Source organism: Neopsephotus bourkii, unplaced genomic scaffold, assembly GCF_033783945.1.
Source record: "Neopsephotus bourkii isolate Nb327-2 ecotype Australia unplaced genomic scaffold, CSIRO-AGI_Nbou_v1 NB_611, whole genome shotgun sequence".
Classification (NCBI taxonomy): Eukaryota; Metazoa; Chordata; class Aves; order Psittaciformes; family Psittacidae; genus Neopsephotus; species Neopsephotus bourkii.
Window position 1 is genome coordinate 268,109 of NW_026901111.1, and position 23,188 is coordinate 291,296.

Genomic DNA, 23,188 nt, shown 5'->3' on the forward strand with positions numbered 1-23,188 from the left:
TCCGCTCAAAATCAATGTGAGGATCAGTAAGGGATCTGTGATGCAAACCAGTGAAGGGTTTTACTTACTAAGAAGGTACCCTCTCCATGCATACACATACAATTATCACAGCAGAAGCACATCACTGCCTGCTTCTTGGATGCAGATTGATTTTGAAGCAGGGAGCGTTGGCAAGGTTCAAAGGGAACACGCTAAAAGGAGGATGCTGAAGAAAATATGTGTATATACTATTGATTGTGTTAGCTGTAGAAAGACCTTTTGTGCTAGCACAGACATGGAGTGCTCTTCATATTCTGCAGTTGTAATCCTGAATAGTCTGATTAAACTCTTGGAAACTTGGATGAGGGAGACACTTGTTTTAGCTGTTACTAGGGGGAAATCAGGGACTGGAAGAGTATTGCTGCAGTGAAATAGTGTCATTTGTACACTGAGCTGCTCCCCGACTGAAAGCATCCTCATAGAGAAGCCGATCAACAGAGTTGCTATTGAACCTACACTTCACCCTAATGGGGTTGCAGCATTTCTTACTCAGTCTCCTCCCAGTCATCAGTCTCACAGGAGCAGAGCACCCCTGCTTTTGTAAGGGTATCAGCAAGAGAGCCTGCGGTGACTCAGCCCCTGCAGAATGATGCTGAGGGAGTGAGGCACCTGCCAGTTCAACTGCTGTTGCAGCAATACAGTATTGCTCAAGATAGGAGCCTCATGCAGGTGCCACAAAGTTGGTCAGCACCAGCTGAAGCACTGAATCCCAACCCACCCCATCAGCTCCTTGGGTGCCGTGTTGCAGTATGGCCTAAAACTTACGTATGGACAAGCTGATCCCAGTCATGGGTTAGGGGCTTAGAGCTGCCATCAAGATCCCAAGCAAAACACAGTGGTGGGACAGCAGCAAGAGGAGGAAGGGCTGGGAAAGGATGCATGGACTCACTGCTCCAGCTTGCTGGCCCTGAGACCTCCTCACACTTCAACCCCACCATGAGCATTTCCCCCTGCAGACACATGCTTCAGGCAGAGCATCTCAGCCAGGCAGCACAGAGAGCTTGGCTCTGCTGTGCAGGGAGCTGCCAGCCCCTGCTGCTCCATTCTGCCATATCCCCATATCCATAGGGATGTGGCAGCGGTCTCCTCCCCTCTGCCCCCCTCCTGCTGTGCTGGAGGAGGGGTGTCTCAGCACCCTGCCATGCGCTGGTGCTGTCCTCAGCTCCTGATCAATGGCTTTGAGGGTTCCTGTCACAGTTCTCAACCCCTCCTTCCGCAAACTCAGACTGCTCACTGGTGCTGCTGACGTGCTCCCGGCCCCCCTCTTGGCTCCCCCGCACTCCTTCGAGCCCAGTTCCTCCCAGTATAAAAGGCACAAGCCCCCAGCAGCTGCCCTGCTTCTCCCTGGAGCAGTGGCTGCCTGAGGAGTGGCTCTGGTGCAAGCAGGTGAGTGCCTTGTGCTGTTTGCTTCAGTGTTTGTCCTGCCTCTTTCTGCCTGAATGTCCTTTTGTTCCTTTGGAGCTTCAGCCTTTCTGCACTGATGTGCTCAGCCCTGCTCTGTGCTCACTAACTTCTGTGCAGGTGTTGCACTGAAGGGACCATGCTAAACATCACAGGCAGTGTTTAGCCCCTGCATGGAGAGCACAGCCTCTTGTGCTGCTCAGCCCTGAAACAAGCCATGGTCCCAGGCCTGGCTTCAGCAGAGATTTGGTCCCATGTGGGGATCTCCAGCACTGCTTTCAAGCAGGAAAGCTATTTCTGTTTGCATGGGAGGGGGTATACACAGTGCTGATCTGGAGGAAGATCCTGTTTTAGGGTTTAAAGTGTTAGTAGCACCTTATCTTCTGAGGACATCTCTTCATCAGGGACTGTAGCGATAGGACAAGGGGTGATGGGTTCAAACTGAAACAGGGGAAGTTCAGGTTAGATATAAGGCAGAAGTTCTTCCCTGTGAGGGTGCCCAGAGAAGCTGTGCCTGCCCCATCCCTGGCAGTGTTCAAGGCCAGGTTGGACACAGGGGCTTGGAGCAACCTGGTCTGGTGTGAGGTGTCCCTGCCCATGGCAGGGGGTTGGACCTGGATGATGTTTAGGTCCTTTCCAACCCAAACCAGTCTGGGATTCTATGACATCCATGGGAGGCTTAGACCTCACAGATCTAGAGCAGAGCTTGAGTTTGGTGTGCTGAGAGCCCCTGTGTGCCAGGCTGGTGTCCTGTGGCTTGTGTGAGGCAGACTCACAGCAAGCTGTGATGCTGTGGCTTCACTGTAATGTTATTAATGGCTTTACCTTTCCCCTCCCATGCTGATAGGAATTGCCTGATCGCTCTCATAGACGTTGCCCAGTCGAAATGTAAGGGCTCTTTCTGCTCAGGGACAAAGCAGAAGCAGCAAACTGCCCAAGTGGCATCAGTGCTGACTGCCGCTGAGCTCCAGGGGAAACTCAGTCCTGAAGCTTTTCATTGTGCTTTGTTGAAACTAGCCAGTTTTCCAAGCTCTGGGGGCTCATTCCCTGGTTGGAAGCGGAGGACACACACACAGAGTGGCTGCAGGAGGTCTTGTTTTTCAGCTCTCCCTTTGGAAGAAAGCTATAGGTCTGTGGGCTAAGGCAGGCCTGGACCCAAGGTGCTCACAGACCACTTCCAGCCCCATTACTCGTGGAAGGACTGTGAGTGGATAAGCAGATTTTGTGCTTATAGCCTACTGATGAGGTAGAGATGCTCAGCATCAGTTTGTGGCATCTCTTCCTCAGTTTCTCCCCATACAAATGGGGTGGGATGATTAGGAGGAGCAAAACTTAGGGAGAATTGGAGATGCTGAGCCCCCTTGTTATTTAGGGGTGTTACATACTGAGGAGCAGTGGAAGCCCTGAGTGAAAAATGGCAATAAGTAAATAATGGCACTGTAGAAAGCAGCCAGAATGGTGGGGACTTGAGACACAGGATTGCTTAGGAGAAAGCTTGTGCTAAAAGCTTTTCCCCGTGTTTCTGTCTGGCATTAACAATGAGCTCCAGGCAAGCTCTTCGTTTCTGTCACTCAGTTGCAAGGCAAAACTAGACAGGAGGTAATCTGGAAAGCTTGCTGAGTAATTGTTGATGTGGGATAAAAACCCCAAACAAGCCTTCAGTGATAACTGGGGCTTGAGGAGCTTTTGACTTCACATTTCAATGAGACACAAGCACGTTCTCCACGTGCTGCTGTTGCATTGCCTGCATGGTGTGCTTAGGAGGATCTCGCATCAAAAGATGTTCGTTCCTGCTTGCTTGTACTGAAAGTAGGCTAGGATTTTGACAGCCACAGGGGAAAAACCACACCTGAACACAAGGAAAAGCCTCTGTGCAGGTATCGACAAGAGGGTTTCCTATAGCTCTGTACCTGCATGTCTGCCTAAGGGATGCTTAAGCAAATGGGTTCCTGTTGACTCTGTTAGCAGAGGCTCCATGCTGCCAAAAATGCAGGCAGACGTTGTGTGTTCAAGGCAGACTGTCCTTGCACGGCCTATGGGAATACTGCTGTGAAGAAGCTCCTACAAACTGCTATTGATAGGGTCAGCAAGGAAGTGGTGACACAGGGAGAATATTCCCTTTCATAGAATCCCAGACTGGTTTGGGTTGGAAAGGACCATAAGATCATCCAGTTCCAGCTCCCTGGGCAGGGACACTTCACACTAGAGCAGGTTGAATACTTGAACACTGCCAGGGATGGGGCAGCCACAGCTTCTCTGGGCACCCTGTGCCAACACCTCAGCACCCTCACAGGGAAGAGCTTGTGCCTAAGAGCTCAGCTCAATCTCCCCCCGTCAGGTTAAAGCCATTCCCCCTTGTCCTGTCCCTACTGAAACACATTCAGTTGTACAAAGAATATGTAAAATGCAAACATTAGACATATTCTGCAAGTGAAGAAAGGGTGAAAGGCAGTGGCTAGAACACATTTTGGTGGCCAGTGCCCACACTCATACAGGGGGCCACACAGAAAGTCAGAAGCGAGCTCAGGGCCAGGACTCCAGTGTCCTGTGAAGCCAAGAGAGAGGCTTTCACTGGTGGTGAGCAAAACCCTCCAGTTGCAGTTACCTCAGTAGATGGCCCACTGCATAGCCTTTGCCTTCAAGCAGGAATACCCAAGACAGCCCCAGCACCAGTGTTTCATAGAACTGAGTTGTGACATGGGTCTGATAGATGGAAACGCCCCGTTACAGTCAATACCTTCCTTCACCTTGAGAGCTTTAACTCACAACATGCTCCCCATGTTCACTTACCTCCTCACAGCCTTCCCACCGCTGCTCCATCATGTGGCATCCGATCTTGTGGACACCGCGTGCCCAGTGGTCACCAAAGCACTTAAAGATGGTCACTGTCTACCTGCTGGTGCTCCTGGTATCGCTCAGCTTTGCTTCAGGACAGAGCAGACCATTTAAACACCAGATAGACAACAGGAGTAAGTATGAGCATCACCTGATGGAATGCAAGGGGCTTGAATTTTCAGCTGTGTCCTGCGGAGCTGCAGTAGTTCACAACTACTTCTATACAGTAAGAAGCAAGCAAGGGCCAGAAGCTTAAGTTTGCCCTACAGACATCTTCATTTCTGTCTGGAACCATGAGTTGTCTCAAAGTCAAAATGCAAGTCAATGGTTGAAGGGTCTCCATTTAGAGATGCTGTGGGGAATTGAGGCTGGAGGACGGGGGGACACAATCCCATATCACCTGAGTAAAAGCTAACAAACACACAGGCCAAAAGGTTTTTGAGGAAAATCTGTATCAGGAAATCTCATCTTCCCCCAAGGAGCAAAGGCTGGTAACTGTATGTGGAGTGGGGGAGAGGAGGTGCAGGGAGTAAGGTACATGGGCTCTCAGTGGGACATCTTTCCCCATTAAAGAGCATTAATGATGGTGGGAACCTTGGTTTTTATGTACCCAGGTGAAGAAGGTGACCTTGTTTGGGTGTTGGTGGGCAGGAGGGGGTTAAACGTGTGGGAAGCCTTCAAACATGCACTGATAGAGAAAAAAGTACAGCCAAAGGGGGTTTTCTATTTTCTCTGTTCATGCATTGAAATGCACAGGGGAAAATCCTGCTGCCTTGCCTGAAACTTCCCTATGAGGTGGATGATCTATAATGCACTTCAATTCAGATGTGCTCCTGTTCCTGACAGTCCTTTGGAATGATATGGCATTTCCTTGGGGTGGCATCGTCTCCAGCACTTTGTAGATATTCCCTCTTGTTGTATCTTAGTCGTTTAGTATAATATATACCCCACTCCACACCTGCTCTAAACCTAGATGAGACTATCAAAGTAAGTCAGGTATAAGTGCACTTCAGATGCTTTCAAAGAAAAATGTCACCCATTTTCCATAGGAAACAACTTCCTAAGTGAACAAGAATTAGGTTTTTATGCTTTCATCTCACAGGAAGCCCCCTGCACTCCAGTGGATTTGTTACTCTGTAGTTAGTGTACCTGGTGTATATAGCAGCAACGGAGCTGGATGGTTGGACTTCAGGTCTTTAACTAAGAGAAGGGTGTTCTAAAGATGGTGGAGGTACTGTGGTGTTTGTACCTTGCACCGACACCTCTTCTGAGGTTCAGATCAGTTTTAAACCATCCTGTGCCCTCCTCCTGAATCTGATGGGTACTTCGGCTTACGTTAGATTACAAGGAATTTGGCATGGGACATTTGACAATGGCCTGTAGGGACAGGACAAGGGGAATGGCTTTAACCTGATGGGGGGAGACCGAGATGAGCTCTTAGGCAGAAGCTCTTCCCTGTGAAGGTGCTGAGGCGCTGGCACAGGGTGCCCAGAGAAGCTGTGGCTGCCCCATCCCTGGCAGTGTTCAAGGCCAGGTTGGACACAGGGGCTTGGAGCAACCTGGTCTGGTGTGAGGTGTCCCTTCCCATTGCAGGGGTTGGAACTGGATGAGCCTTAAGGTCCTTTCCAACCCAAACCACTCTGGGATTCTATGATCTGCAGACTGCAGCCCAGACAGATGAAAGTTATTCCTGCATCTGCATCTTCTTCCTTTGGGTTTTACACAAGGAAAGCAACCCTCAAAGACACTCCAAAGTTGTGTGTCTGGCTGCAGCCTTTCCCCTTGTGTTTCTTCTTGGGCTAAGCCATCCAGCACTCTCCATATGTTCAGGAAATGTTGCCTGTAAGTGCAGTGGTAGATGCTTCATTGACTGCCTTGAATTCCAGGTCCTGAGATCGATCCTTTTTGGTACGTGGGCCGTGGCGTGCGCCCCATCGGTCGCTTTGGGAAGAGGCAGCTGAGGAGCAACCCTGACAGCCTAAGGCCTGTGAGCAGACACCTGGATTACATCTTGAACACTTTGTGGGAGCACAAAGTGTTGGACACACAAGACATTGACTGGTGACCTCTGTTCCCTGTGGTGGCAACCCAACCTCTGTGCTTGGAATCACATCCTTCCCTGCGCTCCAGGCACCAGGTCTGCTTTTGCCTAGCAATGCCACCCTGCTCTTCTTTCTGCTCCTTGTGCAAGTTCCTTCAAAGAGAAATGTGTTCAGGGTGAAGGTAAAAGACAGTGCATGGACACTAGAACTAAGTGCCTCCATAGCTTATTCTTTGTCTTCTGTCCCATTTCCTGATGCTGTTCACTGTAATGTTCAGCTTACCAAAACGCACCCAGCCTTTGTGCTGGGGTTTAAACTCTGCAGTGTTAAGTCTATCATGAAACCTCCCTGTCACGTTTCAAAGTAAATGGCTGTTGATAATGTAAAAATAAAAAGCAATGGTTGGAAGAAAGAATAAAGGCTCTCACTAATTTGTAATGTACCTGCAGTAATGCTGGTGCTCTCTGTGTAGTTTTTACATAGGTTGTTAACATCCACCTGTAGCAATGCTGCCCTGAACTGTCCACTGGCACTTCATGATTCTTCCTGTACTGCTGGAGAGGTATCTCACTGAACAAAAAGCTGCTCCTATCAAGGCTAAGTGTTTTCTCCCTGCTTGAAGAGAAGAAAAATATAGGCTGATTGAACTCTGAAGAGTAATTCTGTGCCTAAGGCAGGTAATTGTACACCACTGCCCAAAAGGGGTCAGTGCCCAAACCAGCTGATTCCCTTTCAAACGATGCAGGTGTTTGTAAGCATGTTACCTAGTCAAGCTAAAGTCACTCTTGGAGGATCACAAGCCATGTGCTGCTGCTACCTTAGTCCACATCTCTGAGCCTGTGGCTCAATACTCACGTTTGCAATGGTAATTAACTATGCTATATTAGCAAGAAGTGCTATTTACAGTAATCTTGATCCATATCTATCACCAGCAATAATATTTGAATGCAGTTTAATTTATGGCTTATATCCAAAAAAAGATAGTTGACAATTTAGCTAATGACCAATGGTTAAATCCAGGCCACAGCCGTTCTGCAAAAGGGACATGGGAATCAACTTGCATTTCTAGCTGTGCCTTGTTGGAATCACTACTACAATTTAATAGTGGTTGAATTCATCACTGTAGGTGATTTAACCCTTTTTGTTCTCTTTGGATTTTTACTATAATAGGCTATTGACTACTATTTAGAATACTACGTGCTTATTTATAATACTATCTGCTATTTGCTACTATTTCTAAATACTACCTGCTGACCCAAAGTATTACTTAAAACATGCAGGTTTAAATGAACACACTCATAGTGGAGAAAAGATGCTAATCAAAAAGTGTTCTGATGAGCATTCATCGCATGAGACTTTGGACACACCAGACTACGATTATCTAGGTTGGCTTCTTGCTCCCTTTGGGAGCAATCGTGCCGTTGGAGATGCTATTTCAACCAACAGACTTGGGAGCTTGGAGAAGACTCACCGTCAGATGTTCCCAATGGCATTCCTCCCACCACAGCCCCATGGACATGAACGGAGCGTGTTACTGCATGCTCCTCAGCTCAGATAAGGGAGGCTGTGACGGGTCACTGTGGACAGGCTTCCTGGCCCAAGGGCACAGAAATGCAAACACCAGAGAGCAACTTTTGGGTTTTCTTTATGAATCAAAGGCATTCTGTTCATAAACCACTTTTACTCTTTTATAGTTCCTCTGGATGACAGTTCTCGGTGAGTACGCAGATAATAACAACAAGGCAAGCTTAACATTCACTCAGACTGAATCCAACAGATCATCTAGTCCTCGTTTTGCCCAGTAAAATAGTTTTCATTTATAAAAATCAATCTAAATAGAAATATTAACACTGAAGATTGAAATCACTCGATGACAAAATAAGTCTTTGTGTGCTCTAGCAGACGCTTTGAGGACTTTTTTAAACCAGTGGGTTATATCTTTGCACGGATTTGGCACAATCAACACCTGGAAGAAGTCAAATGCCTTGGAGCACGTGGGATATATTTTTTTTTATATCTTTTTCTATTTTGTTGCTGCAATGCCTACACAGTACACGTTTTTCTGTCAAAGACTGAATATTTTAACATTGTAACACGATAATAGATGCTTTTCATGCCTCTTAAGGAAAAAACAACCTAGTCCGAACAGCGCTGGCTCGTTTAAATCGCACTAACAGAACAAAAGCCAAAGAGTTAATTCTATTAAAAGTAGTCATTTCTGGATTGATATTACATACACGAGATTAGTTATTAGTTATTAGATGGATATGTAGACCAACCACCATTAATGACGTTTCATAACACGCATACCTGCATAAACCAGAACTTGGGAATGTGCTGTATATAAGAGAACAGTCAAGGAAGGAGGAGGAGACCGGATAACAAATCCCTAGGCATCCTACTCTGTTTAATCTCCTTTACTGGATTGCATATATAAATAAAATATATTTGTTTTATATATATATATTTATATATTAAACAGAGTGGGCCCAATTCTGCCCTCACACCTGTGCAAAAGCAGTTTCAGAGAACTAGGATTGTGTGAGAGCAAAAGAAGGCAGAATTTCACCCAGAACGAACACATCTGAGCAGATCTTGGGCAGATGGGAATTCTTTGAAGGGATGGAGGGATGCTTACGTACTCCAGATGGGAAGAAGGTTGTATTTATTCCGATGGTTCCTTACATGCAGCTGGACATCAGGGTACTGACAAGTGCTAGATGTCAAGTGTGAATGGCAGATTTGCAACTGGCACTGCTGTTCCAACTGCCCCATCTAGCCATTTCTCACCTTCCCATCTGCCCAACTAAAACCCACCCAGCCAGGAAATTTGCCCAGTTTTCCTCCTGTTTGCCCAACTGGAGCTACTACATGGCCTGGTGTTCCAGGGCATGGCATTCCTGCCATGTAGCAGGTAACACGTGGCACTCTACCACTGGGTATTTGCTGGGGGCCCAGGGAAAAGAGCAGCTCTCCTCCTGCCCTGGTCCCTACTCCTCCTTGATGCTGAGGGGGAACTTGCCAGCCTGTGCCCTCCTTCATGGCATGTTTCACAACCACCCACTCTGCATCTGGGGACCTGCTCTGCACTCTGCATGGAAGGTAACAGATTCACTGGCTTATCACCTCCTCCAACTTCTTCCTTCGTATTCTTCAGAGCAAAAAGTACTACAGATTGGCAAAGTCTTCCCAAAAGGGTGAGAGGGACACCCTGTAAGCAGCATCTTCCCAAGGGCCTTCTACCTTTGAGGGCTCACCTTTTGAAGGTCTCAAGCAATGAAAGATGGAATTCTACCATTCACAATCCAATTCGAGTGGTCCAACAGTAGTGGGGTGCACATGGCAGCAGGTCATAGCTACTCTACGTTGGATTACTAAAGGAGAGACCGCTGGGCTACATTTGTCCCCTCCTCAGAAAAGCCAGGAAATAGCAGAAGGGAATCTCTCACTCAGGCTGTAGGGCTGCAGCCACCCTACAACCACCAGCAGAGATCTCATCTACAATGTCTTCTCACCTTCTTTTACCAACCTTAAAAGATTTGGTCAGAATTTATTCTGAACTACAGCGTGGTTGGCCACCACCAAAGCAGACAATGCTACCAAGAGGAACGAGACATACAGAGGTGTTGGTTTCACAACAGTGCTCAGATGCTTCCAGACACCAGGATCGTAACAGACATCTGGTCCACATGTGCTGCTACCAATTCAAGGTTCAACATGACATCCATGTTCCCCCTGCTGTCAATAGCAAAATACCTCGCTCTGGAGCTACAACAGTGACTGCCAAACATACCCTCAGTGGACAGAGAAGCCTTTGCACATCCCGCACCTCCTCCTGTGAACCCTGTCAGAACCTCCCACTGACTCCCAGAGTGAGGTACACTGGCTCTCCACTCCCACCACCCAGCATACACTGCACGGAGTTGTTCTTATTGCTTGACAACATGGATGTTAGTAACCAGCAAATATGGATCACAGGTCTGGTGTGGCAGATTAACTGGCCTATCATTATGACTGACTGTGTGTACAAAAACATACTGCGGTGTAAAGATGACATACTTCCGTACAATCAATAAGGAGAAAAAGTGCATCTTAAAACGTGGAGCCTTGCTCTTGAAACTCAGCATCCTGTCTGGAGTTTTGTGAGAACTTTAAGGCAGAGTTTCCTTTAGCAGACCACAATGCTGAAGACTTGGACAGCTTTCTCAGTGAGGTATCCAAACAAAGCCCTGTAACTGAGGCTTTGTAGGTTCTTTGAGGGTCCATTTTCAGCTGGACGTATGCAATGGCTGTTAAGTAAAGGCACTCTAGTGTACAGCCTTAGGCAGTGTGTTACTGGCAGTAGGAGTAAGTTTAGTACATCACAGCAGATCCTATTGCAGGTTCCTAAAACAGAAAGGGACAGGAAAGAGAGAAAATGAGCAAACCACGAAACAAGCTTTCCCACTTAGGTAACCTCTGAACATTTCTCAAACGTTGCTGAGATTCCAGGGGGCTCTCACCTGCTCCGTTACAGTGAGCAGCTGGTTCTGTGAGGGCCTGCATCAGGTCTGACTGGCAGGGGAACACCAATCGATTTGATTGGATTGGATATGGTTTTTAATGAATACGGGTAGCACACTCCTGGAGACCTGGCAGCCAGGGTACATTCACACAAGCTGATATTCAGGAGCTGCTCGACTATAGGATGCAGCCAGACATCTCTTAGGACAATGGTTGTATTTGTTCAGAGATGCCTCAATGGTCTCTCTTCTTTTTCCTCAAACTATTAAGAGAAGTTTTGTGAAGGTGATGAAATGCACCTGCCTACACATATGCTGCTCTCTATTTACTGCTTTTAACAGCAGTTTTAGTGATGTGTGCAGTTCTGGTGTCCTCAACATAAAAAGGACATGGAGCTGTTGGAGCAAGTCCAGAGGAGGCCACGAGGATGCTCAGGGGCTGGAGCACCTCCTTATGGAGACAGGGAGAGAACACTGGGGCTGCTCAGCCTGGAGAAGAGAAGCTGCGTGGAGACCTCAGAGCAGCTTCCAGTGTCTGAAGGGGGCTACAAGGATGCTGGAGAGGGACTCTTCATCAGGGACTGTAGTGATAGGACAAGGGGTGATGGGTTCAAACTGAAACAGGGGAAGTTCAGGTTAGATCTAAGGCAGAAGCTCTTCCCTGTGAGGCTGCTGAGGCACTGGCACAGGGTGCCCAGAGAAGCTGTGGCTGCCCCATCCCTGGCAGTGTTCAAGGCCAGGTTGGACACAGGGGCTTGGAGCAACCTGGTCTGGTGTGAGGTGTCCCTGCCCACGGCAGGGGGTTGGAACTGGATGATGTTAAGGTCCTTTCCAACCCAAACCAGTCTGGGATTCTATGATACGTTACGAGTTTACCATTAAGTCCTTGGCAGTGCTTTTCCTCTCTTTAGTTCTTTGTGTTAGAGATCCTTGAAGCATGAAGTTTCTGTTGAACGTCCTGACAGTGGTAACTGGAGAACCATCTATTTTTTCACCTGGGAAAAAGACAAAAAGGGGAGATTTTTCAGAGAGCAGACTGAAGCAGATGTACCAATACTCCCGCAGAGTCACACCTTCTGGAGAGATAAAACTTCCCCTAAGCTGCATGAAGAAAGGTGGGTTTAATTGAAAGGAGAGCCAGCAGGCTGTGATACTCCAAATGTACTGAAGTCTGAGGCCATGTCAATCAGTGGAATTACAAGAGTAAGACAAGAGTAATGAAAGGCAAAGCATGCCCTAAACTTGCCAGATAATACACCATGGGGTTAACAAGAAGATAAACCAAACCTGTTCATTTGGTAACTTAAATCTTTCCCTTCCTTTGCTGAACTGCCCATTATATTGAATCTTACAAAGAGAACATCTCTTTCTTTAATGTATGTAACAACTGACGTGCACCTTTTATTGGCGGAGCTGGAAGTTTTCTCCTCTGCTGTCTTGATGTGTCTATTGTGTGCATCTGTAAACGACACAGAAGCATTACTCCATGACAGAAAAAGAGGCAAGATTCCAATGTATTTTGGAATACTACAGAATGTTCTGGCACCTGGTTTGTTTGCTTTTGATCCCGTTTCCTTGTCAGGCGAACACATGGAGCCACGTTCAAGCCTGCAACTGTGAGAGCTGATATTCTGCTCTCAATATCTGAAATCTTCAATGGAAATAAAAGAGAGAGACAGACAGATGGGGAGGGGGAAAAAGAGGTTTTCAAATTACTGTAATGTCACTACTAAAATAGCTCCCATCCCAAAGCAAACCCTCTTTAACCAGTAGATACAAACAGATGGCTGAGTTCAGCACTTCTGACATCTGCCTCTATTCTTTAGTCTTGATGTTAAAAGGGGCTTGTTAGTAAAGACGAAGTATAAGAACAATCCAACCTACCTTGTGACCCCAAGGAAGAGGCATTTCGCTCCTTTTGAGGAAAATAAGAAAGGAGGAGGGAAAACCTGCATCTGCCACCTCCCAGTTACCTTTAGCTGCCTAATCCCAAATGCATTCAAGCAGTGATTTTCAATGGCTACATTCAAAGAATGTAGTGGGATACATTTCCTAATTCACTAATAATTCCATGCACACACAAACTACATCCTCCACCACAAAATCAAAACATTTGATCTTAAATATTTATAATTTAAGGGTATATGTATGTTAAACCCAAACATGCATAATGCAGGTACATACTATATAGAAACACTCAATGGAAAACAAATTGCTAGGGAAAAAGAAGTCCGTGAAAGCAAACACCTGAGGGAAAGTAAGCTGATGCTGAGACTAGCAGAAACACGTTGCCAAAAGGGAAAGCAGTGCCAGAGAATTCAAACATAAAACCCAGCTCCTGATTCACAATGACACCTGAAGCTGTTCACTCTGCAGAAGAGCTTTCACTGGCCTCTCTGTCATCCTCCTTTATAGCTTAGGCCTCTCTTCCCCTCTCACTCCCATTCACATCTCTACCCTAAAATAATGACCAAAAGGCAGCAAAACATCACAGCCAGCACTCCTGACATCAGAGAGATGCCAGACCCTCAGATCTTTGCTCAGTCCTAAAAGGAGATGCTCCTGCTGAGTTGAATGAACACGTATTTCCCAAGAAAGGCTGGACCAGGTCAGAGAGCCTCGGTGATACAGCCTGGTCATTGAGAGCACTGGCAGTGAGCTGCTAGCGTGTTAGCCCCTTGAGGACTGGCAGTGTTAATTCATTCAGCTCTTAGCACCAGATCACAATGAGTTCTTCTGAGCCCCAGGCTATCTGGGGCCTCTAGAGAGAGGCTAGATCACAGCCCACAGAGCACCTGCCTTTAGGATGGGATGTGTACTGCTTAGAGGCTAAATCCCAAGTGCTAGGCTCTGGGCTTGGCTCAGGTGCTGGCTGCCCTTGGCCCTTCTTGTTAGAACTGCCAAGTGCTTCTTCTGGGAAGTGCTTTACAATCTGCTGACTAGATAAACTGCCTAGGGCTGCACCTGCAGCCTGACCACAGCCATGCATGGGACACGGAGCACAGCATGCGAGCTGCCTGGCAGCAAGGAGCAGGTTCAGCATTAGCACTGCACTCCCAGGCTGCTGCACTCCCATGGTAAAAACAAATGAGCGGAAGAGACAAATACAGGCTGGAAAAGCCCTTTAAGCTCACCCAGTCCAACCGTTCCCAGCACTCCAAGGCCACCACTAACCCATGGCACTGAGGCCTCGTCTCCACGCTGTGTGAACACTTGCAGGGACGGTGACTGCAGCCCTGCCCTGGGCAGCCTGTTCCAATGCCTGAGCACCCTCTGGGGAAGGAATTGTTCCTCAGCTCCATCTAAACCTGCCCTGGTGCAGCTTGAGGCCGTTTCCTCTTGTCCTGTCCCTTGTTCCTTGGGAGCAGAGACCGACCCCACCTCACTCCAACCTCCTGTCAGGCACTTGTAGGGAGCCATCAGGTCCCCCCTGAGCCTTCTCTTCTCCAGACTGAACCCCCCAGGTCCCTCAGCCGTTCCCCATCACACTTGTGCTCCAGGTCCTGCACCACCTCCGCTGCCCTTCTCTGGCCCCGCTCCAGTCCCTCAATGTCTCTCTTGCAGTGAGGGGCCCAGAACTGAACACAGGATTTGAGATGCAGCCTCACCAGTGCCCAGCACAGGGGACAATCCCTGCCCTGGCACAGACAGCACATCTGTTTGGGCTGAGTTACACATCCGAACTACACTTTGCTCGGCTCCTGTGACGCAGTCAGCATCCTTGGATCATCAGTCCACTGCGGGACAAAACAGTATCAAAAGGAGGTGTGTGCAGACCACAGGGAAGCACGCAGCAAGGCAGCGTGACCCTGCGGATGGGGAGGAGCTGCTGTCCTCACCTGAAGCTCTGCATGATGAACCTGGGCAGCTGCTGTGGCCACTTGGTCTTCCAGATGGGCCAGCTCAGACTCTGCAGTGACACTGTTGATCTTGCGTGCAGCATCTTCCAGGCTGGTCAGCTGCCCCTCCAGCCCGTACACCGTGCTGGCTGTCAGGTACACCTGCAGGGCCAAGGCAGGGAGAGCATCACTGATTTCTGTTCTGGGGGCATAAAGGTTTAAACAGCCTGCATCTTCCATGATACCTGTGAGCTTCCCTTCCTTGCTAACCCACTAGAGGGGGACTTACCTGGCAGAGGAAAGCCATAGGGGAATCCTCTGGATGCTGGAGGGACTCTTCATCAGGAAGTGTAGCAATAGGACAAGGGGTGATGGGTTCAAACTGAAACAGGGGAAGTTCAGGTTGGGTATAAGAAAGAAGTTCTTTGCTATGAGGGTGGTGAGGCACTGGCACAGGGTGCCCAGAGAAATGGTAAATGCTCCATCCCTGGCAGTGTTCAAGGCAGGCTGGACAGAGCCTTGGGCAACATGGTGTAGGGTGAGGTGTGCCTGCCCACGACAGGGCGTTAGAACTGGATGAGCTGCAATGTCTTTTCCTACTGAAACCATTCTGGGATTCTATGACCCTAATCTGAAAGCACACATTCACACAAGGTGGCTGCACTCAGATGGCCCAAGTGCCACAATGGTATTCCAAACCAGATCTGTTGCAGGTTCACCACCAAAACCAAAACAAAAGCTGGAAAGTTTGCTTTAGTTTTGATATTCCAATTACTCACACCAACTCAAAGTCTGCAAGTGAAGGCATCAGATCACACCTCATATAAACCTGTGTTTATTATGAAACACAGCTTTACATGAGGTGTGAAACACGCCTAATCCTTCTGTCAAGCAAAACGCTAAGAATAGCTGTTCAGCAGCATATGGTTCTTAACTTCTTACAGAGTATCTGTGCTTACATGTACAACACAGTTTCCCATTTTCATTCTCACCCAAATATACAGCAGCTAAAAAGTTCCTGCCTCCTGGCCCTTTGGAGTCAATCTCTGGAGGGCCAATAGACTTATGTGTGCCATACAAGACACAATGACAGTACCTCTGAGACCTGCAGGTAAAGGCTTCATTTCCCATTCAGCTCAATGGAGCAGTAATTCATCATAAGCTGTGTTTCATGTGTTTCTTTTATTTCACAAAGAAATCTAAGGTACCCAGATAGATGGAGGTCCCTGCTTTATAGAAAAAGCTTCCTCTCCTCTGTATGACTGGGGACATTATTTCCTACCTATGCTTACATGCATGAGGCTGTGCTGGGACTTGGGGGAGTGTGGTTTCAGCCAGGCATGGTGCAGCCACACAGCCATAGAGGGTTGGAAGGCTTAAGGTAACTTGAGATAGAGAGTATAAAATCAGTTGCAAACCCCAAAACATCCAACACTCCCCAAATATTTTCAAGTACACATTAGGAAAAAAACCCCAGCAAAAGAGCAGAACACTCCTTTACAACAGGAATTTTTGTTCTTTTTGTGTATTTAATAACCCAGTATTAATTGTGAACACCCATTCTTGCTGCCAACGCATCACACTGGCACACACACACACATGCTTACTCACACATGGGACACTTTCACATACTGATCCATGCTCTTACGTTTTCTTCCAGTGTGGTGAGCTGCTCATCAAGCCTGATAGGGTCTGTCCCCAGTGGGAAGGTCCCTTTTCCCCTGTCCTGAATATCAGCTGGGAAATCGCAGGGACCGCTGGATTCTGCTATCAGTTCTTCAGTGGCATTGATGACTTTCAGGACTTCTGTGGATATGTTGCAGAGAGAGACAGCAGAGTACTTCTGTTTGGTTACAAGAGCAGACAGAGAAAACAACAGCATCACATTAGCACAGAGGGGTAATATGTACAATGACCTTGCTGCTCCTAGCTGCAGCTTTAGCGGTGCTAAAACACAACACCTGGCTACCTGCTGTGAACAAACACAAGAACTGGGGAATGAAATCAAATCTACTTCTCTTTTCCTCCCTTTTTCACATCTGCACACTGCTACAGCATGCACAATAACATATACATGCAATTCCTCTACAACACAGTTTCTATGGGAGAGATGGTCCAAACCTTATCCCAAAGGAGCGAGCTAGATAAGGCTGTTTACGCAACAGTGTTTTAAACAGGCTTTAAAACACAATCTTCCTTTTTGGGTACTGGCAAACAGATGTGGAAACATCTGTCTCCATATCCACAGGAGCTATCGCATGGCAGTGCAAACATAGGAGAGTCATTTTCAGCAGGAGGACAGCATTAGACAACGGTTTTTGCTGTGTGATAGCCCCAGAAACCAAAGGTTGAGAGCTCAGTGTGTAAGCATTTATATCCTCAGTTATATCACATCTCAATTTACCTTATTTACTCTTTATGAAATAAATGAGATCACATACCAAGGAAAAGCATGCAGGTTTATCCATGGTGTTTGGTTTGTTTCATCAGCCATAAGGCCCTGATGTGTAACTTGTGATCAACTATCATGATTCCGGTGATTCTCACAGAGCTTTAGGCTTCAGGACAACTCCTCTGATAGCTATAAGATGTATCTGATGTACCTTCAAGCACCAAGCTCAACATCCAGACTATACAGCTTGGAGGTTGAGCTAAAGCTTGTTGAAGCCAATACAAACACTGCCACTGAATTTATGTGTGATGCCTTTAGTGTTGCTTTCCCTAAAAGAAAGTGTGGGAAGCTTAGACCTAAACTGAATTAATTCCTCAAACCTGCAAATACATAAGCCTGAGGATCAGGGGCTCATCCATCTGTAAATCTTCCCAGAGAGAGAATGTCTGAGGATGAAAATCGAGGGAACAGACTGATTTCAGGTTCTATACAGTAAATTCTATAGCACAGGCAAAAGCATAACTGATTCAAAATGCCTGTGACAGAAATACTGTATCAAACTATATGTCAGTTGACCTCGTAGGCAGGACATAGGAGAAGTAATGTTCCTTTGCTTCACACAAACTCTGGTGGCTGTAACTGGAAAAACAACTTTATTATCTCTTTCCTTTAAGCAGCTGTTCATTTTGATGTTAGATAAGACTTACTGAAACCCTCTTTTTTCAGCAGTGCATGCTCAATTGCTGGGTATGGATACATTAAGGCACCTTTAGCGCTGTTAGTTCTCCAGTTTATAAGGAATAACTAGAAACATGAGATTAAAGAGAAGGAGAACAAAGCAAATACAGTATGCTACAGCACTCAGACCTTTAGCTTCTTAGGACAGCCAACACAGCCCCAGACAAGCAGGTCTAGGACTCTCCTACTGAGAACAACTACTTGAACCCCAGAAATAGCCTACTGCTTCTTCCATTTATTTTCTCAAGTGCCAATTAGGTTAAAACCAGATCAATAATTTTATAGGACAGAAGAGGAAATCAATGTTATTTTGTTTTATTATTTGCTTTTAGAAGTACCTAATTCATACTCTATTCTATGAGTAAAACAAAAAAGGATAAAGGCCAGACACTACATTCTCTTCATCATCTTCACTGATGTACGTTTCAAGAACTGCAGCCTCACTTCAGTGTTCCTTAAACTTTTTATTATCCTTTGTAGTTAATGATGGGTTTCCAAAAACGATTATGTTACCTTAGGAAAAAAGTGCTCTTGCACTAAATATGAGAATCCACATTGACATTTAGTACAGCCCAATCACTACAAAAGATGTTTTGTTGTTGTTTTCATCATAAAGTGTTCTGTGATACGAACCTTTATGGAATCAAGAGTTTGAGTGAAACACTATCTTCTCCATAGGTGATGGATAGGGAAGAAAAGTTGAATGAGAAAGAATAGGATAAGACAGGATAGGGTAGGATACTTTTTCAGTTGGAAGTGACCTACAATGATCAGCTAATCCAAACGCCTGACCAACTCAGGGCTACCAAGATGTTAAAGCATGTTGTTAAGGACATTGTCCAAATGCCTCTTAAACACTGGTCACCTCCCTAGGAAGCCTGTTCCAGTGTTTGCCTACCCTCTAAGTCAACAAATGTTTCCTAATGTCCAGTCTCAACCTCCTCTCATGCAGAAATGTGATTTTTAGCTTTTCTAGAATTCTGAGGTCAGTTTTTGGTGGCAGATGCTGTCTGACTTTTAAAACCAAAGATCTGCTTCCCACTAAATGTTGCACAAGGCAGATGGATGGCTTGCTCTTAACGCGTGTGCATCACCGAATGCATCTTGATCTTAGCCTGTGGGTATCTAGACACAGGAGTCACAACATTAAATCTTCTCTTTCAGCTTGCGAAACATGTACTTTTATAGGGTAACAAGGATACAGCACTAGAGTTTAAACATGGTAAATACATGGCAAGCAAAAGTGATTTTCCTTGGAGTATATCCACCTGAAGAGCAGATCTCCCACAGCTGAAGAGCACAAGCAATATGCCAGTGTATTAAATATAAACTTTATTGAAGTTTGCTCCTAAAGGATGTGTAGAACCCAGCTTTGCCCTGGGCTGTGTTTTATGGAGAAGCAAGAAGAGATTAATGTGTGCCCGAGGGAGAGAAAAGATCAACATGTGGGGGGTTCAAAGGGTTCTCAAACTGGAAAAACTGGATACTCAGTTAATGGTTTTGAGTATGCTTTTACCCCTTTTTGAGCAACTGTCAAAAGCTGTTGAACCAGCTTGTGTTCCACACCAGTCAGTTTGCAGACCTAGCAGGGGACGCTAGATAGAGTTATTTAACATGCATAAAGGGGAATAAAAAGGGGAGGGGGGAAACAAGAAACCCAGAAAAAGTGCCCTGGAATGGTAGTGCTTCCCAGTCCTCTCCTTGCACTTACACCAAAGGTTGGATTTATGAGAATCCCCTAAAATTCACAGACACATGCACACCATGATTATCATGGTAGGTGGACATCTCAGACTGTTATAAAGATCTCCTGGCTGTCTAATTTATCCCGCAGGAAAGGTCACTGTTAACATTTGTAAGTGATTCAAAGAGATAGCTATCATGCCATGATGAAGTCAACTCCCATCTGTCTTGTCAAGAAAGTCAAAGGACTAATATGGAGGTGATGGATGCAGAAAGCAATCTCTATTACAAATATCAAGCAGAGAAAAGCTGAGCACAACTACTCCTGAAACACTGGGATGCATTCGGATTGTAACTGTGCTACCTTACTGCTGGATTAACACCAGCCCTCCCAAACCAATGCAGCTGATCCAATTTGACTGTTTCTACTGGTTATGAGAACGGCATTTTTTACTGAATTTGAGCCTAAGAGTTTAGTGAAATGAGGAAAACATGGATTTATACTTCTCATGATAATTAATGGCCACATTCATCAGTATGTTAAGGACACAGTCAAAAGGAGATGCTCATTTTCCCTGAGTTCTTTGTGGGTGAGTTTTAATGAAATACTAAGCAAGTGTGTGCATGCAAGCACATACACATATATGGGTGCAGTAAATATCACAAATAGCAACTTGTAAAATGTCTTTACTGTCATTTCTGCATGGGCTTGGGCACATGGGAAGAATTCCTGTTTTCCTGAAGATTACGTTTCAGTGGTCTGAGCTAGCTCTTGCTGACTTGTCAGTCAGTTTCCTACCTGTCTGCTGTCCCTCTTTCCTTTCCCTGCTGATGCTGACAATATTTCCTTTGTTGTTTTACTTAAGGATGCTGCACTGGAAGGTGCTTTATAGAACAGTATTTGCATCCTGGCACAAAGGGTGAGTAATAGAAGGAAAGCAGGATGACAAAACTGAAGCAACGTAACTGCCCAAACTGCTGTGAGCAGGTGAGCATTAAGTCCTTGTACAGAATCATAGAATCCCGGACTGGTTTGGGTTAGAAAGGGCCTTAAGATCATCCAGTTCCAACCCCCTGCCATGGGCAGGGACACCTCACACCAGACCAGGTTGCTCCAAGCCCCTGTGTCCAACCTGGCCTTGAACACTGCCAGGGATGGGGCAGCCACAGCTTCTCTGGGCACCCTGTGCCAGCGCCTCAGCACCCTCACCGGGAAGAGCTTCTGCCTTAGATCTAACCTGAACTTCCCCTGTTTCAGTTTGAACCCATCACCCCTTGTCCTAGCACTACAGTCCCTGATGAAGAGTCCCCCATGAGACTGCATCTCGTCAGTCTGTGACATTTCCACATTAAGTTTCCTTTGCATGAACATTATTGCTTTTATTTTTAATGCTCTTACAGTAGTTCTCCATCACTTGCACTATTTTTTCTCCACACTGTCTTCAGCCATTAGTATGCTCTTTTTTACTACTATAACGTTACGTCATCACTAGGCACTATTTAACTGGCATGGGAGGCAGTGACTTGCAATTCAATAGAGAACAGTTGACATCAACAGTTAGATCAAGAAGTAGAGCAAGAAAACCCTTCCATCACAAGCAGTGCTGGGGGTATTGACCACATACTTGATGACTTGTGCAATCATCTTCAGCTCCATTGTGAGCACTTCTATCACACTCTGAGTCACATGCCTGCATCGCAGTCGATACCCCTCATAGTGACTTTCTTCTGCAGGGATTGGAGGAGGACTGGGGAGAAAATGTGTTCTGCTTTGCACCTGACTGAATCCAACCTTGATGAAAACAGTACCAAGACCCAACGCCGCCTCCCTTGTCTCCCCACCCCATGGGAGTTCATTGTACAGCTTTGGGAATGAGCTGAAAAGCCCATCAAAAAGCCCATCTTCACAGGCAAGATCTGGGACACTCAGCAAGTCACAGCGTGGGACAAACAGAGCCATCAATGCCCAGCTATCAAGCGCAGTTGTCAACCCTGATCTTCAAAAGATCTTTGACCTAAAAGTGAGCCCTAAGCACTTATGAGCTCAAAGACTGGGAAAGCAAGCTAAAATTTGCCTTGCTATTTGATGGAAGGCAAGTATCCTATGATGGCATTTGATACTGTCCTGCATGGCAGAGAGACATAATTCTGATGGATGGACCACTTGCTGGATAAGGAACTGGCTGGATGACTGCACTCAAAGAGTTGAGGTCAACAGCTCAATGTGCAAGTGTAGACTCGTGGTGAGCGGTGTCCTTCATGGGTCAGTGTTGAGACTGATCTTGTTCAACATCTTTGTCAGCAACATGGACAGTGGGATTGATGTGCCCTCGGCAAGTCTGGCAATGACACTGAGCTGTGTGGTTTGGTTGATACACTGGAGGGAAGGGATGGGATGCAGAGGGATCTGGATAGGGCAGAGATGTGGGAGCAGGCCAGAGATGTGGGAACAGGTTGCCCAGAGAAGCCGTGGCTGCCCCATCCTTGGCAGTGTTCAAGGCCAGGTTGGACAAGACTTGGAGCAACCTGGTCTAGTGGAAGGTGCCCCTGCCCATCCATGGAGCTGGAGCTGGATGGGCTTTAGGGTCCCTTCCAACCCAAACTAGTCTGGGATTTTATGATAAACTATGGTTTTCAAGAATTACTCTTCTGTGCAAATTTAAGACTTCCTGCCTTGACCTTAATATCTACATTTATGGGCACTCATTTACAAATATAAAGCTAATTTATCCTACAGAGTGAGCCATTATTCTGCAGACATTCTCCAAAGTGTAACACAAAGAAGCACAGCCTCTCTTTTTGACTGTGCTAGGTAATTTTGAAGATAAGATTTTTACAAACAAATCCAATCCACTGTCCTAACGTAGTTCCAGATGTTATTCCTAATGGTTTATAATGCCTCATTTCTAGAGACAAGTTGCCTCTAATCATGAGAAAGGAAGTTATTTCCAAGAGGTGAAATGCTGTGGTCCAAGTTGGAAACATTTAAATCTTAAAGCTCACGCAGGATTTTGTATCTGCAATGGGCACAGATTGATGACATTGCACGTATGGAAAACACTTGTTCTTTAGAATCATCCTTGATGATGATGAAGAAAACCAAGATGATAGAAAGGTGATTAAAACTCTTAGTGCAAAATCAAAACTCTGAGGATGAGGACAAAAGAAATGTTGAGAGGAAGAGCTGAATGAAACATAACTTTTGCAAGAAAAAAGTGGTTTTATGACTGTGAAAATGCTACAGAATTATTTTTCTTACCACTACACATGACATATTAAAACAACATGTATGTAAAAATATAACAGAAGCATACATTTGCTCAGGGAATAAATGAAAACCTATTTTAATAGCTGATTCTCATAAGCTGCAACTCAAGTAGCACTGAATACGGAACATCTTCCCACCTAGACAAGTGCTAAGCAATAGACTCTAGCAGCAAAGTGAGAAAGTGCCTGCTCACTATGTGCAAGCACTACAATGAATTAAGGGTTTTGTTTAGAAATTGGGAGCTTGGATTTTTGGAGACCGCTATGGTCAGAAATTGCTGAAAATCTTATTGCTGAAATAAAAGTTTCATTTTTTTTATCCCAAATTTCTTAATACAGGGGAGTACATAAGAACAGGGAGATCATGCACCTTATCTTTGTCTTCTGTTCTTCTTAATAAAACCAAATTCCCATCTCAAAGCCAAATAAGAGAGCCAGTCTGCTTCACAT

At 46.0% G+C, this 23,188-nt stretch overlaps 2 protein-coding genes across 3 annotated transcripts; one reads left to right on the forward strand and one right to left on the reverse strand.

The window, feature by feature from the left end:
• The first annotated feature begins 4,166 nt into the window (after window positions 1-4,166).
• LOC133211453 (prolactin-releasing peptide-like) lies at window positions 4,167-6,926 on the forward strand. Its single transcript, XM_061351842.1, has 2 exons — window positions 4,167-4,409; window positions 6,162-6,926. Exons 1-2 carry the CDS (start codon window positions 4,262-4,264, stop codon window positions 6,338-6,340), a joined length of 327 nt encoding a protein of 108 aa, XP_061207826.1. The 5' UTR covers window positions 4,167-4,261; the 3' UTR covers window positions 6,341-6,926.
• Window positions 6,927-7,944: 1,018 nt separating this feature from the next.
• LOC133211462 (rab effector MyRIP-like) lies at window positions 7,945-16,932 on the reverse strand. Of its 2 annotated transcripts, XM_061351856.1 has the most exons (6): window positions 16,307-16,918; window positions 14,659-14,820; window positions 12,366-12,470; window positions 12,218-12,278; window positions 11,696-11,814; window positions 7,945-10,703 (listed from the first exon to the last, which is right to left on the reverse strand). In XM_061351856.1, exons 1-6 carry the CDS (start codon window positions 16,538-16,540, stop codon window positions 10,671-10,673), a joined length of 714 nt encoding a protein of 237 aa, XP_061207840.1. In that variant the 5' UTR covers window positions 16,541-16,918; the 3' UTR covers window positions 7,945-10,670. The 2 variants fall into 2 exon arrangements, with proteins under 2 accessions (XP_061207840.1, XP_061207841.1); XM_061351857.1 differs by lacking the exon at window positions 12,366-12,470 and having other exon boundaries at window positions 16,307-16,932.
• Window positions 16,933-23,188: the final 6,256 nt, after the last annotated feature.

Coding starts and splice junctions, on each gene's coding strand:
- LOC133211453 (XM_061351842.1), top strand. CDS start 4,262: ATGTGGCATCCGATCTTGTGGACACCGCGTGCCCAGTGGTCACCAAAG. Junction 4,410..6,161: donor ACACCAGATAGACAACAGGA/GTAAGTATGAGC, acceptor CTTGAATTCCAG/GTCCTGAGATCGATCCTTTT.
- LOC133211462 (XM_061351856.1), bottom strand. CDS start 16,540: ATGCTGTTGTTTTCTCTGTCTGCTCTTGTAACCAAACAGAAGTACTCT. Junction 12,279..12,365: donor ATCAAAAGCAAACAAACCAG/GTGCCAGAACAT, acceptor TGTCGTTTACAG/ATGCACACAATAGACACATC. Junction 10,704..11,695: donor GCACTGCCAAGGACTTAATG/GTAAACTCGTAA, acceptor TTTCTGTTTTAG/GAACCTGCAATAGGATCTGC.